The sequence below is a fragment of the Ictalurus furcatus genome, chromosome 7 (assembly GCF_023375685.1).
Source record: "Ictalurus furcatus strain D&B chromosome 7, Billie_1.0, whole genome shotgun sequence".
Taxonomy (NCBI): domain Eukaryota; kingdom Metazoa; phylum Chordata; class Actinopteri; order Siluriformes; family Ictaluridae; genus Ictalurus; species Ictalurus furcatus.
Window position 1 is genome coordinate 22,242,016 of NC_071261.1, and position 17,924 is coordinate 22,259,939.

The following is a 17,924-nucleotide window of genomic DNA, read 5'->3' on the forward strand; positions in this document are numbered from 1 at the left end:
TACACATTTATTTCATTTCAGCCTGTTAGTATAGTACAGAAACTGAGCCTTAGCCAGATAAAGACATACACAAACACGACCCACAATTAGCCAGCTCATGAAACTTGTGAAACACAAGTTAATGTTCATAATGGCTGACTAACTTAATTTTAAAATGTCCTGTGGGCTGATTCACACACACACACACACTCACACCCACTCACACAACTGACTTGTTATACTGGTTTGTGGAAGGACATGGCTATAAGAAAAACAGCAGGACACATAGAATAACGTTGAACATAAACCACAGCATTTCAGCATGCTACTGTAAAATGTGTTGAAGCGAAATGGCAGCGCTCTGGCGGTTTATTAGACCCGACCTGGCATAAAGTAACTTTAAGTAGTTTCAGACTCACGTGAAAGCTGCCTGTCCTTAATGAACCCTCGCAACTGCTTTTCACAAGCCAGTGGGGTTTGATTATATAAATTATTCAATACTGTGTCTGGATCTTACAGTCTAATAAACCCAGACAGACATGCCTTAACACACTTTTCATTTTTGTCTCTTATTAGGTTACCAGATCAGTGCACATCTTTAACCCATTTGCTTTTAATAGCTCTGAGTAGTAGGTTTTTAATCAGAATTGTACCTCTGTAGGGGGGCATGGTGGCTTACTGGTTAGTACATTTGCCTTTGGGGCTGGGGGTTTGATTCACACCTCTTCCCTGTGTGCTCAGAGTTTGCATGTTCTCCCCATGCTTCTGGGGTTTCCTCCGGGTACTCCAGTTTCCTCCCCCAAAGACATGCATTGTCGGCTGATACGCATCTCTGAATTGTCGGTAGTGTGTGGATGTGTAATGAAGTAGCCATCAGCATCTCTAAGTACAGAATGTTTTATCAGCATTTAATATTTCAGAGTAATGCTGCATTGCTGACTGACATCCTCCTCCCATCAAAGGCTGCATTGTAATATAATATCAAGTAAGCAGTGTGTATGTGTGGGGGCATTTTTTTCATGCCTCTCTGGTTTCCTAGAGCCTCAAGCAGCACTACAGGGTCTTAAACAGCGTGTGTCAGGAATGTGTGTGTAGGCAGTGCAGGATTTTCCTCACACAGCACTGGTTGAAGGTGTTTGAATGCATTTGTCAGCATGTTAAAGTGTTTCAAAATCACCATATGCCGTCTTAAGTAAGCAAAATGCACTAAAGTACACAGTTTAGGACACATATTATAGTTTCAGAGACAAGGACACGAGTTCAGCTACAACCTGTGCTTCATCTTGTCTTAGCCATTCACCTGTCCTACTGCTAAATGTCACAGTTCAACTGCAGTCCAAAATGGCTGTATTACAAAGCTGAAATGTAAGCCAAACTCCTTTTGGTGTGCCAGCAAATCCCGTATTTGCCAAGGAGCTTAGAGCAGCTTCTGGATAACCTTAGATTACTTAGCAAAGTTCCGCTTGATCCAAGATAGTGATATGGGATCAATTCTTATTTAGTAAGAGCAAAAAGTATGGGTCAAACCATACTACAAACCAATTTGACCAAGTTTCCATGGTATTGTATAATCATATATGAGCTTTCTCGATTCAGGTGTGTGATATGACATTAGACATAGAGGCTTATATGACAGTGGATATTGTATTAATGCTGCCACCTGGCTGAAACCATCATTGATGTCACTGTGTACCAGTAAAGCACACATCATTTACATATTTGTAATAAGGATATTATTGAAATGGAGCTCACAAAATGGTACACAAAGTACAGATAATAAAATGACAAAACATTTCCATGTGCACACCTTGAGATATGTTATACAGTATGGTCTTAAAGGTGCAGTTTGTATTTAAAATATAGATATATATTTTTAGGTCTATAATAATCACATTATGTTGTTTTTTTTTGTTGTTTTTTTAAGGGATTCGCAATATTAGCACATAATAGATTTGGCTGGATTTCTTCATTTCAGGCTTCCATTTATTTTCCCTGGATATTAGCTCTACTCCCAGCTGAAATGTTTTCCTTAAAAGGGACTATGCAAGGCATGCATAGTTTTAACATGAGATGGTGGGGCTGCAAGTGGTTTCAACAGAAATGGTGGTTTGGAGGAAGGAGAAAATGTATTTTTTTTTTTTTTTTTTTTAAACATACTTGCAATTCCCCACACACGCAGCAGAGGGCTCTAAACTGACAAACTGCTCCTCTAAAGCAGGATAGCCTACTTTTTTTTTTCTAAGAAGAAGCATACAAGTTAAAAACTCAGAGGAAACCATTCTTAATGACTAATATCTTATGCCAAACACTGCTATATTGAAAACACACTGTTCCGTCATTAGGTGTTATTATAACCGGAATTCTCCATAATGTTCCACCACTAATACACAGTAATTACAAGCTGCGGCTTTGAAAGGGGTTTTACAGGAAGACGTTGGACCATGTTTGGTCCACTACTATATACAGTTGATCTTATGATGAGTATACAATTTAGAGAAGGGGAGAGAGATATAGAGAGGAGAGAGGAAGTGTTTGTTATTTTGATGTGTATAGGATTAGCTTGATTAGTTTGATTTGACTGGAGCTGGAGAGAATTAAAGGGGCTGAAAAGAGTTCGAGATCAGAAACCAGGACTGAGCAGCACCACAGAATGACTAGGAGTGAGTGTGTGTGTGTGTGTGTGTGTGTGTGTGTGTGTGTGTGCGCGTGCGTGTGTGAAAGAGAGATTTACATCTGTTTATCTGCTGTTAACTTTAATTATAGTCGCTGCTGAGGAGTGAAATCAGCTAATATGATTTAGTTCCAGCATTGCCATGGGTTCCATCCAAGGCCAGGAGTCTACATACAGATCTCATGAAGGTCATACCTTTTATTATGTAGAAAAGAGGGCTTACTTCTTTTCCTATCTTGATCTGTGATACTCGAACACATGAAGAGGATTTGGAGCATATCATTCCCCACAGAGACCATTCTTCTGGCATTGTCAGCTGGAAAAGATGTATTCGCTGTCTTAACATGTTGTGGAGGAAGCATGTGTTAGCCTTCACCCTCCCAAATTGGAAGCCATCATATGATAAGGGAGTTGCAAAATGGGTGGGAATCGCCAAGAGTTAATAATATGGACAGGAAAATTAATTTCTAATTATGCATTTGAAAATCATCAAGGAAAAATATAGCACATCAGGTCACTGTTCATTTCAGTATATCCAGCTGAAAAGAAGCCATAAAGTAAACAGGCAACATCAGAAAACCTCATACACACAGTCCCCATCTCTCCTTACAGCTATCACTTTCAACTGAGAAACGAAGAACCACAGAGAACCAACACTCTCACATCGACTGCCAGAACATATGCAACATGACCTTCAATTCAAAACACCAAGAATTATAATAAAAATCCTTCATAGAACCAGCATTACAACCTACAAACTGCACCACATGGGATTCCACACTACCAAGACTTAATAGATGTTTGTTTTCATGCTTTCTGGTTTTGTCATTGCATCCAGAATTTATGCGATCCTCAATCTTAGTGTCTCCATAAGCATCATCTTAAATTGTGACATCTCCACATTACTCAACACTCAAACATCTTCATTTTAGTTTTTAATATTTGTCTCCGAAAATAAGTAAAAAAAAAAAAAAAAAAAGTAGAAGAAACATTTTGAAAAAAATACCTTATCATAAAATCTCAACATACAATCCTTGCCTTTCAGGCTTGACTTGTTGTACGTCTTTAAATGTATGGTGCATGGTGTGTTTTTTCCCCCTCCCTTTTAACATACAAAGACAAATATTAGGAGGTTAGCATGTTTGCCTCATGCCTCCAGGGTTGGGGTTCGATTCCCATCTCCGCCCTGTGTGCACAGAGTTAGCGTGTTCTCCCTGTGCTTCGGGGGTTTCCTCCGCTTTCCTCCCTCAGTCCAAAGACATGCGTTGTAGTGCGATTGTGCCCTCTGATGGACTGGCACCCCACCCAGGGTGTCCCCCACCTTGTGCCCCAAGTGCCCCCACCTTGTTCCCTGGGTTCCCATTACCTGTGGGATTTTATCAGACCAGTCACACAGACAGCTGACAGTTTGCACAATTGAAGAATTTCTGCAGGGCGAGAAGGTAATTTACATGCATTGCATCCTTACCAGGGCCTTGACCTTAATGCAGTTCATCACTGTAACTAACACGAGTGGACAGGAGTTGGTTCCTGTAATGCTCTATAGAGATGAATCCTGATTTCAGTCGTTATCGGCTGATGGCAGACAGCGTGCATGGCACCATATGAGTGAACATTTTGCGGATGTCAGTGGTGTGAACAGAGTGGCCCATGAGAGTGATGGGGTTTGGGTAAAGGCAGGCAAATCCCAAGTGTATTTCATCAGTAAAATATGATTGCACAGAGATACCAAAGTGAGATCCTGCGGTGCATTATCATATAATTTATGCACCACCATGACCTCATCGTTCAGCATGCCAATGCATGATTCCCTGTTGCAAGGAACTGTGCACATTTCATGGCAGCTCAAAATGTCCCAGTTCTTCAGAGTCCTGCATACTCATCAGATATCTTTGGAACGCTCTGGACTGGTGTACACAATCCAGCGTTTTCTAGCTCCCACCAATATCTGAGTGGGACAAAATTCCCCAGGCCAGTATAAACAAAATGATCAACACTGTATGAAGAAGATGGGTTTTGCTGCTACAGGCAAATGGTTGTCAAAAACCTAATGAATCAATACCATTGTCAGATTTCTATATATATATATTTTTTTGCATAGAGCAGTTTATATAATTTATATAGTTTATGTATAAATTCCACCCAAAAATATGCTTTATACTAAATCACACGCCGAAATACATATCATCAAGGTGATGTAGCTTGTTCTGTTTTCCTATTTAGGTGGTATCCTTTTTTTAATATTAAAACATGTTATTAAACTGTAATTAATGTAACTAAATCGACTCAAGCAGTTGATAGCATAGCAAAAGACACTGTCCTAATTACTGTTACACCCTCTCATTTAGGTTTCAGGCAGGAGGTAGGAGTGGGAAGTCAGCAGTGTACGATCAGCACTTCCCCAGTCCTTTCGCTGTGTGTGTTGAGTCACTAGGTGGAGACAGTGTATTCTCTGATTTTGGACAAGGCCTGCAGATAAAGTGTTGAGAATCCTGAGGCTTCAACAATGAGGCTTTTGAAGCTTTTTAGAGCTGCAGGCCAGCAAATTTCTGCTTTCTGCAGAGTAATGTGATCAACCTCACACTGCTGCTGGGACTTTGTTGTGAAGAAAGGAAAATGGAGAGAAATGAGGATCGTGAGAGGGTGTAAGAATGTTCAGATTTTGAATAGTGCTGGTTCTTATTATTAACTTTTTCCTTTTTCAGATAACACTGGTAAATAATAATAAATAAATAGGATCTGGTAAATACACTTTGTGTGTGTGTGTGTGTGTGTGTGTGTGTGTCTTTCCAAGTCTGCCTTAAGGTTCCTCTGTGCTCTAACACAATGTGTCTCTGTAAGTCTTTGGCATACAGTCAGAAACGGTGTGATTAGAGTAATGGGGAATGCAGACACACAGAGAGAGAGAGAACCCTTAAATTATCTATACTCACCTCTCCTTTCACTCGTCATTATTCCTCCTGCTTGTCTTTTATATACACTATGTCTCTGTATCTACGTTCTCCATGTCCAAAGTTCTGATTCTATAAAACAAGGACAGCATGACACAATGGGAACACAAGCATAGTGTCTAACTCTCTGAAATATGATCCAGGGCAGCCAGTTCCCTCACTGGTCAGCACCTGCATGAATAAATGCAGACATTTAGCTGGGAAGGGAACACCTGTTGTGGAAATATGGAGAAAAGTGGCCGGCGTTCACAGGTGCTGACGAGCACAAAGACAAACTCAAACGTCATGATGAAATGTCTGCAAAATCACCTGTTTTTCAGGCCTATGAACTAAAAGTATGCTCTAAAAAAGATCAAGAATTTCAGGTGGACATTTTGTTAAATAATGTCAATTTTCATATAAACAGTCTGATAGACCCATGATCCTTTGCTTTGTTCTGCCATACCCAGTCAATTGTCTAGATGTGCATGTGTGAGTATGTGTGTGTGTGAGTGACACTAAAGGCCTGTACATCATCTACATCACTTCATCTGATTACAGTTGATTATAATTGTTTATTAGGAGAGTTTGATTCTGAGTTAAACAGAATACATGGCCATGTTTATGTTCAAAGTCTAAGGACACAGTCTGAATTTAGTATATAAAATACACAGTATTTAAAACTGCTCTCCAGTTTCTTCCTAGTACACTAAATAAGTCTGTGCAATACATTAAAATGTTAAGAACGTAGAAGAACCTGATAATGCAAACCTTTATACCGCCATCCACCTCATTAGACCGTCATCTTAAATGCGACACCTGTCCATCACAGCATCAAACACACTCCTTCACACCTAGGGGTAATTTAGAATAGCCAACCAACCTACTACAATGTGCTGGGAGGTGGGAGGAAACAGGAGGAAACCCACACACAGAAACCCAGAGCTCAGGATAGAATGCTGGAGCTGTAAGGCAGAAACCCAGTCATGGTGCTGACCATCACTTCATCTGATCAACACATTTTAAGACTACACATTTCTGAGTTCAGTATCTCAATGCATTTAAAAATTTAGCTGATGCTTTTATCCAAAGCGACTTACCATTGAGACAGGATACCACTGAGTAGCTGAGGGTTAAGTCTCTAAGACTTAGTCAAAGACTCAGCAGTGGCAGCTTGGTGGTGCTGGAAATTGATCTCAAATTATTCCAACTAGTAGCACCCCAAAAAAAACGACTAAATCACTACTTCCACTTGCGTAACAGCTTGAATAGCTGGGAAGGGTTGATATTCTTATATCCTGTATATCCTAATATACTCTCACTGGCCACTTTATTCAATTCAATTCAATTTTATTTGTATAGCGCTTTTAACAATGGGCAGTGTCTCAAAGCAGCTTTGCAGAAACATATAAACACAGGATACAGATTTTAAGTTTGTGAATTTATCCCTAATGAGCAAGCCGGTGGTGACGGTGGCGAGGAAATACTCCCTAAGATGATATGAGGAAGAAACCTTGAGAGGAACCAGACTCAGAAGGGAACCCATCCTCATCTGGGTAACAACGGATAGTGTGAAAGTAAAAGAAAGTTCATTATGGTTTTAATATGAAGTCTGTTTTGTTGAACTAGTCCACTGTTCGCTAAAGGAGACCCGAGTGCAAAACTGCATGTGGTAATTGCAGTCCCAAGGCCACAGCAGTCCCAGCAACCACAGTGAGAATGTCCATGTGGAATTGAGGTCCAAAACTATTTCACTGTACTTAAAGTACCATCCTAAGCAATCTCCAGGCTGTAGCCTCCAGTTGATGAGGCTTTATGAGTGCAATTATCCACTCAGCCAATCATGGGACAGAGGCACAATGCATAAAATCATACAGTTACACATCAAGTGCTTCAGTCAATGTTCATATCAAACATTCGAATGGGGGAAGTGTGATCTGAGAGATTTTGATCATGTCACGGTTGTTGGTGCCAGACAGGCTGGTTTGAGTATTTCAGAAACTGCTGATCTTCTGGGAATTACACCAGTAGTTATAGAGTTTACACAAAACATCCAGTGAGCAGCAGGTCTGCAGGCAGGAATGCCTTGTTGATGAAAGAGGTCAGAGAAGAATGAGCGGACCGGTTCAACCTGACAGGAAGGCTACATTAACTCAAATAATCACTTTGTAAAATTGTGGTGGGCAGAAAAGCCAGGGGCCGTTTCTGGTCCTTTTGGCGCCCTAGGCGAAATTCCTATTGGTGCCCCACAACCCCCACCCCCACGGGTAAGCATGGACTTTCCTGGCCCTCTATATCTCTATCTGTCTTCCTAACAGCAGCGCCCACTATCACCAGGGATACCAGATAATAGCATGCAATCATAAAGTGTTACCTGATTAAAGATTTAAAATAAAACTCTTCAGGGCTACAGGTTACAGGCCAGGTTACGCCTGTGGTACTATCTTTCTCGTGGGTGGATGAGTCAGATAAGGGCTTTGGGGTACTCACTGTCGTCCCCAAGCTGGTGGCACCCTAGGCAACCGCCTACGCCTAGAAACGACACTGAGAAAAGCATCCCAGAACACACAACAAACTGAACCTTGAGGCAGATGGCCTACAACAGCAGAAGACTACATTAGGTTCCACTCCTTTCAGCCAAGAGCAGAATTCTGAGGCTAAAGTGGACATAGGGTCACTTTTTCCACTTTTTCTGTCCAGTTTATATTAAGATGGTGGCCTGCATGCGCTCATGGGATTTTGCATGGACTTTTGTTTTCACCTAATTTCGTACAATGACAATACAGGTAATCAAGTATCAATAATTAATTTCACACTGTAACCAAATGAATATCCAAAATGTTAAGCCGTTCTGATTTCAAAGAAAGCTTTGTGTGGATGCTGACAGCCAACGAGACAGCTCACATAGAGAATATTTGCCATGTGTAATGTATAGTGTGTGTGTTTTTACAATTTAGCTGCCATAGCTGCTTAGTCAGCCGGCATGGAGATGTTTCATAACTGCTGTAGCTTCTGAATTATACATTCATAATGGCTACTTAACCAGGTGTTTTTTGTTGTTGTTGTTGTTTTTTTTGGCTTGGTTTGATTTCTCATATTTTTAATAATAAATCATATTCTCTGATGTATTTTATTCAAGAAACAACTGATGATGATGGGCACAACACAGATCTAGTATATCATCTCAGGACGCAACTTTTAAAAAGCATACAGAAAATCAGCTCAAATACCAAGGGGTATGTCAGTACTCCTCTGATTGGATCTTTATCAGATATTGGCCCATATCCAGAGCTCTGACTAGGATCATACTAGGAAAAAAGTGTGATAACTAGTTTCAATGACTGTTGATGGTTTAGGTTTAAGAATTTGGATGGCTTTTATGATTAGAGTTGATGCGAGTGAACTGATTTTACACTCCTTTTTATTATTATTATTATTATTTTTAAGTACATTTATAGCTTTTGGCAGACACCTTTATCCAGAGCAACTTACATTTATCTCATTTTGAGTAGTTGAGGGTGAAGGACCTTGCTCAAGGGCCCAGCAGTGGCAGGTTAGCAGTGCTGGGACTCAAACTAATGACCTCCCAATCCGCAGGTTCACATCTTTAACCACTGAGACACTACTACCTCAACTGATACCAGTGAAGTGGAATAACTGGCAGTGTTCTTGTTTGGACCAATACAGAGCCACCGAGCCTGGGAACTTTATAGAGAGCAAAGCAAGGATTTGAAGTATTTCAAGAATTCTCTCAAGTCCCTTTCCCTCGTGAGAATCTAAGCCTTGTTTTATTTCAGCAATATTCTAAAGACAGGGACAACATGCAATTACAGACCTATGGGGACTCTGTCTGTTGGGGGGGGGGGATGTTTAGATATGTTTAAATCCGCTGTTTTACCCGTCAGTGCCCCGCCATGGACCCGCCTCTGCGAGAGAAGAGAAAAGGAAAGTAGCAATGACAAAAAAAAACTGTAAACGATAGAAGAAGACGAAGAAAAGAAGGGAAAGAGAAAGAAAAAGCAGCACTCCCTCGTCTGTTCGCTTTTCTCACTCACTTCCTCACCTCCCCCTGTCTGTCTTGCTCTCTCCCTCGCTCTCTCTCTCCTTCCCTGTCCTTCACTCACTCTGTCTCTCCGTCGTTCACTTCACCAAGAAGAAGAGAAAAAAAAAACCATGAAGGAAAAGGAAGGACACTTCTCCGGACGCGTCGGAGTCGAGTGAAAGTTTTTGTCGAAGGATAGAGGAAGCAGGGGGACGTGGACGGGAAGGAAAGACTCAATTCAAGTGCGATACGCGAATCGAGCGAGCATATGGAGTCATAAACTGTAACCGACTGGAACACATTGTAACGAGCTCGCGTGCTCGTTCATGTGTGACTCAGAGCTGAGCGACTTTTACACACTCGCTCCTCTTTCTTCTTCTTTTCTCCCGTCAAGTTCGCGCGGTCATCACTGGAGTCGGAAACTCAGGTCAGGTTCCCTCCCAGAAGTGTGTGTGTGTGCGCGCAGGGGGAAGAGTGTGACAGTAGTGTGGATCTGAGCGAGACGAGGACAGGCTGTTACAGCAGCCATGGCCGGGGCGAAACCGGGAGTGCACGCGCTCCAGCTCAAACCGGTCTCCGTGCACGAAATCCTCAAAGCGGGAAGCAAGTTTATCAAATGGGACGAGGTAAGCGGAGAACATGTCTGTATCTGTATATGGGTGCTTAGTCTACCTCCTGGGGTCGGTGTAGTGCTCTATCTGAGGGCTTGTCATGACCCCTGGCTGTATGTTGGAGTAATTGGGGAGGTAATTGGCAGGGCTTGATTGACAGACGAGTGCTAATGAGCTGAACGCTCTTCTGTTGTGTTGCCGAGCCAACACGCATTCCTGTCCAACAAGTTTCCCCCTAACATGCAGGTTTTTACTCCTCTACACTGTACACTATACTAACACACTACAGAGGCACTTTTCACTGTACAGTACGTGTCCCTCGCGCGACGTTTGTTTGTTTGTTTGTTTACTTGGGCATTTTACGGAAGTAACGCTAACCTGACAAGTTACAGATCCTACAGTGAGACTACCGGTGTGTTTTTAAACAGGTTTTACTCTAAAATATTCTGAGGCAACGTTCAGAAATTTCGAGTGTTAGTACTTTGATCCGAATGTGTCAGAAATCCGAGATTTTCACGGATTAAGTTGGGATTTAGAAGGAGGGGAAACCCTGCTTCTTTCAGAACTGCCAATTTGTGGGAAGTGTCTTAGAGTCGTTTCTGGTATCAACATTGACGTGTCATTAAAGCAAGTTTTTATTTTTTATTAAAAAATAAAAAGCCTATACAGTCCACCTGTGCTTCTGTGTTAAGTGTTTAGCTACAAGTCTGTGAAGTCTTTCAGGACGTTTATAGCCTACGTTTTCTGAGCTTCTTGTCAGTTTTGCCAGTTTTTAGTGAAGATACATAATATAGTAAGACATTTCAAGTAATAAAATGAAAAAAAAGTGTTTTAATTTCATGATAAAAACGCACATACGCAGGACGGCATGGTGGTGCAGCCGGTATAGCTGCCACCTCACAGCTCTGCGGTCCTGGGTTCGATCCTGACCTCAGGTTTATCTGTCTGGAGTTTCAGATAATCTTTTTGTGTCTGGAATTCTCCCAGTTCTTTCCACCTCGCAAAAATGTGTCCGTAGATCAGTGGTCACCAACCGTCTTCCCTGAGATCTACCTTCCTGCAGGTTTCGTGTTCATCAAAATCTAACACACCTGATTTTAGCTGATCAAGAAGTTCTTAAGGCAGTGATTAGATGTAGATGGTCAGGTGGGTTCCATTATGGATGGAGTTAAAGTGTTCAGGAAGATAGATCTCCAGGAACACTGGCATAGATGGATTGTGTGAATGTACTGTATGTGAATGGTGCCCTGAGATGGACTAATGTCCTATCCGGGGTGTATTTCTGCCTCACATCTAGCGTTCCTGGGATATGGTCCAGATCTAGGCCTACTTCCATCCTGATCAGGACAAAGTGGTTACTGAAGATGAATAAATGAATTAATATCTGTGTTGAATGAAGGAATAGATTTGACAATTTTTCTATAAGCAAGTTTGAAACTGTTGCGTCATAATTTTCATTATCACCATAATGTCATTCTGTGATTTATACAATCCTGTCTGATTATAGTACCTGAGCTCAACCCCACTTACTCTTCAGTTTACTCTGGAAAGGCTTCAAGAGTCTATATGATGTTTTCAAAAATATCATCAGTATCATTATTAGATCTCTTCCTCCTAATTTCTGCTCCTCTTGCACCAAGTGTATACACATGGAAGAATGTGTGTGTGTGTGTGTGTGTGTGTGTGTGTGTGTGTGTGTGTTCCATATAGAGAAGTTTTAGTTCTATTGTTCAGAAGGTTTCCAGGTGATAAAACTCAGTGTTGAGCTCTTTTTTCCTCTTAAAGTGTTGTAACTGCTGCCAGTCAGAGATCTGGCGGTTGACAAGAAGGAAGCCTGTATTAGGACAGGATTGTGTAAGAAGTTGTTGAACTGCAGAGTTTGTACATCTCACCAGACCACTGTCTCATTAATAATTAACTGTACAAACCATGATTGTACAGAAGTTGCTCGCCTTAATGTATTTGTACGGTCTATAACGATGATCGGTTTTCTTAGCAGACGTACTTGAGTGTGTGTGTGTGTGTGTGTGTGTGTGTTAGACCGATAGAATGTTTTTATTGGACATCCTATCTATTCTGTCTGCTCTACTGGTGCATTATGTAATGGTAACAGATCCATGATTCCATATTTCGCTGTTATTTCATTGGTACCTAACTGCCTGTGCTAATTTTGGCTACCATTGTGGCCAGGGTACGTAGGGTAGTGAACTGATGTCACCAACCCCACCCTCAATATAACTCGCAGGTTAAGTTTAAAGGGTCTAGATAGTTCTGTGTTTGGATTAGTCATCATACTGCACCACTTGGTAAACAATTGGTATTAGAGACAGTGTGTGTGAGTGAGCGAGCAAGTAAACCTTACTGGTTGCAATCTAGTATAATGTTTGCTCATCCGTATATCACTTGTGTGTGTATTAGCAGTTGATTTATTGCAGGTAGATAAAGCTTCTCTCATTTGATTACTGCCCAAGGAAGAACTTAATTCTAATACACACAGACATACTGAGGCTCGGTACTACACAGTGGATTGTGGAAAGCATGTGTATGGACTAAAGATGCTTACCTTTGGGGCTAACCTATAGAATGGCATTACAAGTATTTATTATTTTTTTTTAAGTGTTTTTTCACCGCACAATGCACCAGATGGTTACTAATCCGAACATATCCAAATCTATCTTTCTAATTACATGACATTCGCAATGAAAATAGGTGGAGTTCTCTGGAGGTTGTAAGGTGGTGACATAATGCCCCTTTTATTCCACATTCAAGTTTGATGTGAAGCGAGAAAGGCAGTGAGACTTTTCCACTGCGAAGGCACTAATATTGAAGATGCCGTATAGTCTGGGATAAAGGCAATTATAGCTAGCTTGGCTACATTCCAAAGTACATACTATTGTTCGAAATGGTTGCTGTATGAATTAAATGGTGCCCTATATGAAGCAATAAATGTGACATGGTATTTTTACATACTATTTAGTATGGTATGGTATAATGTTGGGGCTGGCACTGAGGTGCAAATGGTAACGTTGGCGCTCTACAGCTCAAGGGTCCCTGGTCCCATCCTAAGCTTGAGGTGCTGTCTGTGCAGAATTTCTCGTGTGTCTGAGTGGGTTTCTTCAGAGTTCTCCGTTTTCCTCCCACCTGCCGAAGACATACCGGTAGGTGAATTGGCTACTAGGTGTCAATGAGTGTGTGAATGTGTGTGTCTGTGTGTGCATGGTGTCCCATCCAAGGTGTATTCTACTTCATGCCCAGTGTTCCACCATGATCCATTATTTGTACCACTTATCCTACAGAGGGTGCTGGGGAGCCTGGAATCTATCCCAGAGAACTCAGGACACAAGGTTTGGGACACCCTGGACGGGGTGCCAACCCATCACAGGGCACAATCACAGACACATTCATACACTATGGATAATTTGGAAATGCCAATCAGTGTACAAACGCATGTCTTTGGACTGGGGAGGAAACCAGAGTACTCAGAGGAAACCCCTGAAGCATGGGGAGAATATGGGAACTCCACGCACACCAGACGGAGGCGGGATTTGTACTCCTAACCCTGGAGGTGCATGGCAAAGATGCAAACCACTAAGCCACTGTGCCCCCCACCATGACCCTAAATAGGATAAAGCAGTTACTGAATATGAATAAATGAATGATTGATGTGATTTGGAACATAACCCTAGTGTTTTTTTTCTTCGTCTCTAAAATGGCATGAGCGATGATTCAGTGACAACGGTGTTTGACAAATCAATGCACTTCACCATTTCTAGCCCCACCCTCATTTCCCTAATCAGTACTTTTGCCACCTGGCAAGAAAATTCAGCATAGGTACTTTGTTATAGCACAGCTCACACACGCACTAAATTCAGCACAATTTTTTAAATAGGTACAGCTTTGATATGTTTAATGGGAATTTGTGTATCCATTAGAGGCTGCAGAATGACTTTTAAACACAACAACACACACTCGTTACACCTTACATCCAGCTGTTGGAACATTTAATGGAAAGGACAGATGCAAGCTAATGGATTCAAAGCTAATGGGTACACGTCTTGAATTACCCTTTTAATGGTGAATATTTGGGTCTAATGGCCATGTGGTCAAATAAAATTTTCATATCACAGTAATTGCCTAATTTTCCATTATAGGATACAATATCATCAAGATGCTGTTTAAAAAAAAAAAAAAAGCATGACTACTTGTGTCTGTTTTGAATTGTGAGGATGCTGGGTATCAGCATAAATCATCTTCACTGTGCATGTGGCAGTTTTTCACAGTTGAATCTCTGGAGAAGATTTAGATAAACACACAAGACAATAAGGTTAGGTGAGAAGAACAGAAGACAGGACAGTGTTGGCTACAAAACAAGCAGTTGAAGAATTTAACTCCTTTTGCATGGTTGATTCAAGTGGGTGTTATGGCAAAAAAAAAAAAAAAGTCTTAACACGTATCTAAATGATCATTTTTCCCATTTACAACCAAAACTTTCTCAGTACTTGCATCTAATTCAGGAAATAATTATATGTGAGCTTAGTTTCGGATCTCACTGAATGCATCTAAAGCCACCGAGCCCATCACACCTGACATGCAAATTGTTAGTGTTATATAATAATACTCATAAACTTAGCCTTGCATGCTAATCTAGCCAGCTAGCTAGCATAGTAAAGTCAGTATTGAGCAAAACTGAAGTTGTTAAGCTTTATCTTGACAATCACTGACAATATGATCATGGAAATTTGAGGTATGCATGCATCAGGACTGGGGCCTCAGGGGACCGTATTGAAAAGTCAGCAAGTTGATCAGCACGTATTAACTCGGGCAGTCAGATATAAAGTTCACAAAACAAAGAGATAACATGTTTCCAATAGTGATCCGTAAAACTCCATTAAATGTCTTGTTTTATACAAACACAATACTTCCATACTTCCAAAATACAGGTCATAATGCTGTGATTTAAAAAAAAATTATGGTCATTCCCCTGCATCAGCACCTCGATCAGCAGAAATCCAGCAGTGTAAAAAAAGCCTCTCTGATTGGTTTATTTAAAAACCATGTTCATTAGTTTAAATTACTTATTTGTAGAGATGACATGACACCTCTTTTTTGATATAGATACTGAAACCGTGAGTCTCTGCTGATATTGATCCCTGTCCAATTTTTGCCTTTAAGAAGTACTGAGCTATAAACAGAATTTTTTATTTTTTTTTAACTGAAGCATTTTATTCAGTTAAACATAAAATAACTATAATAATTTCTAAAATGTAATAAAATCAATCCTAACAAAAATATTTTAACCTTAGGCCATAACGTTATTATTATGCGACATACTTTTACACACTGCTTTACATCTTGTTGTGCTGCAACAAATCCTAGGTATCAGATCAGTGCCATCTCTAATTAAACAAGTGCACTCCTGAGAGCTCCTGTGCCAAAATGAGCATTTACTTTTACTACAGTGAACTGTTTCGGGGGGGGAGCTAGAAACGGGGAAATTCACTTATGTAGTTTTCCTGTATGCTAAGGTAAAATCATGATTGAAATGTTTGCTATAAAACTAACAACTGTCTGGGTGTACAAAATGAAAAAAAAAAGTCAAATAAAAATAAAAAGCTGTCCACAAGTTTACTCACTGGGCTTAAACATTTAAAGGATTCAAAGGGGAAAGCTTCCCATACTAAGCTACTTTATCTATTTGTTTAATTCTTGCTAATTTCCTGACCAATTATTTGTTGTGAAGACCACTTGATGTTTTGACCCCATATATACACATATACATATACATACGTGTATGTGTGTGTGTGTGTGTGTGTGTGTGTGTATATATTATATTATATTATACTTTGCCCAGGAGAGTACTTTGTTGTGTGCTGCCATTTTGTTGTGTTCCAAATTCCCAGTGAGTAAATGATTACCCATAGTGCACCTAACATCCAGTGCAAAGCCAATAGGATGATACTGGAGCAGCTAACTTTGTAGTGTAAATAAAATAAATAAATAAATAAATATTTTTATATACATATTTTATATGTATTTCATATATATATAGATAGATAGAGAGATAGATATAGATACACACACACACATTTATTTATTTATTTTAAAATGACCAAAACCAGAAGTTGCTTGTTAGTGGTGTATATGATGCATGTAATCAGTTTTTATGCTTCGGTATTTTTGTGTTTTCAGATTAGTAGGTCTTTGTTAGGTAGCATGAAGCGTTTAGTTCAGCGCATTCAGTTTAAATGATCACGCCATGGAATTCTTGTCTGATGAGCAGGATAGTGGGATTGCCTTCAGGTAGTGTACTTGCAATAATATCTTGAAATTACGGGAAAAAATCTTAGCCTGGAAAACTGCCGTCCTGATGTCGTATATTGAAAAGGACAGACTTTATTCAGGGAGATTGTAGTTCAAGGCCTTGATGGTAAAACCCATGTGATGGACTGGCAGGGTGAATTCTCCAGTTTTTCCGCCAGGCGTTGCTGGGATAGGCTCCGGATCCACCGCACCGCTGCTCAGGATAACTGAAGACGAACCATTTCCATGTTGCACGTGAATGTTTTTGTAGTTTCCCCTCCCCCTGTAGTCTCCAGCGTGTAGTAAATTTCATTGTTCTCATTGATCGTCCGTGGAGCTGTGAGGAAAAATGGAGCTGATGCCACGATCTTTACCAGTCGCACTCTCTCGCGCTCTCGGAGGGACTTTGCAGGAAGTATTTATGGTGGTGATTAACTGTGTGAACTGTAAGAGACAACATGAGGCTTTTTCTCCATGGAGTGGAGTGACCATGACTCAGAAGAGGTGTGTGAGAGAGAAAGAAGCAATGATGTAAGTGTGTAAGGGCGACGTTTCATACAGAAGAGACAGGATTTGAAGAAACAGCGGAAGAGTTGCGTCAGGGATCGTGGGCGAGCAAGAGAGTGAACGAAAGAACAAATTATAGACAGCTAATGACAGACAATGGCCTTTATTGGCATTGTTGCTTTTCATATTGCAGGAAGTTGACCGGAGTAAATGGTCATCTGTAGTGCAAGTGCGATTACGGTGGACTAGAATTTTGAGACGCGTCCCTGTACTGTGAAAGGAAAAGAAAATCGGACTTCTACTCTTGTGTTCTGTTTATTGTGCATAAGCACCATCGTTATTTAGCCATTGTCTGTAAAGGCTGTGTTTGTGCTTAATTAACCACAGAAAATGTGTCCTATATGTTTAATGACCATGATGTTATTTTGTGAGAATTTTTTATAATGATAATGAGTCTTTATTGGTCATGTATACATTACAGCACAGTGAAATTCTTTTCTTCGCATACTCCAGCATGCCAGGAAGTTGGGGTCAGAGCACAGGGTCAGCCATGATACAGTGCCCTTGGAGCAGAGAGAGTTAAGGGCCTTGCTCAAGGGCCCAACAGTGGCAGCTGGGCAGTGCTGGGGCTTGAACCCTTGCTTGAATTTGAGTGCAGTTATTGTGCACATCTGTGTGTTGAACAGAGCTGTACATGTACATGTTGCTGATCAGCGACATGTCGTGAGGCTTTTTAAAGAGAACCTCTCTGTGTTTGTATGAGCGTGTCTTGTTTTGGGTGTACATGTGACTTTGTGTACATTTCTCTCCAAATGACTTCCTGATCTAGATTACATCCAGAGCCCAAATGTTTCTCTCTGTCCCTCTTTCTCCCTGTGTCTGTC

At 40.7% G+C, this 17,924-nt stretch overlaps 1 protein-coding gene across 1 annotated transcript in view; it reads left to right on the top strand.

The window, feature by feature from the left end:
- The first annotated feature begins 9,111 nt into the window (after positions 1-9,111).
- The window catches only part of plcb3 (phospholipase C, beta 3 (phosphatidylinositol-specific)), a 72,314-nt gene continuing 63,501 nt past the window's right edge, over positions 9,112-17,924 (top strand). Inside the window, exon 1 of the mRNA XM_053629263.1 lies at positions 9,112-10,248. Coding sequence (XP_053485238.1) covers positions 10,150-10,248 — 99 coding nt within the window. The 5' untranslated portion in view covers positions 9,112-10,149. The remainder of the gene's footprint in view (positions 10,249-17,924) is intronic.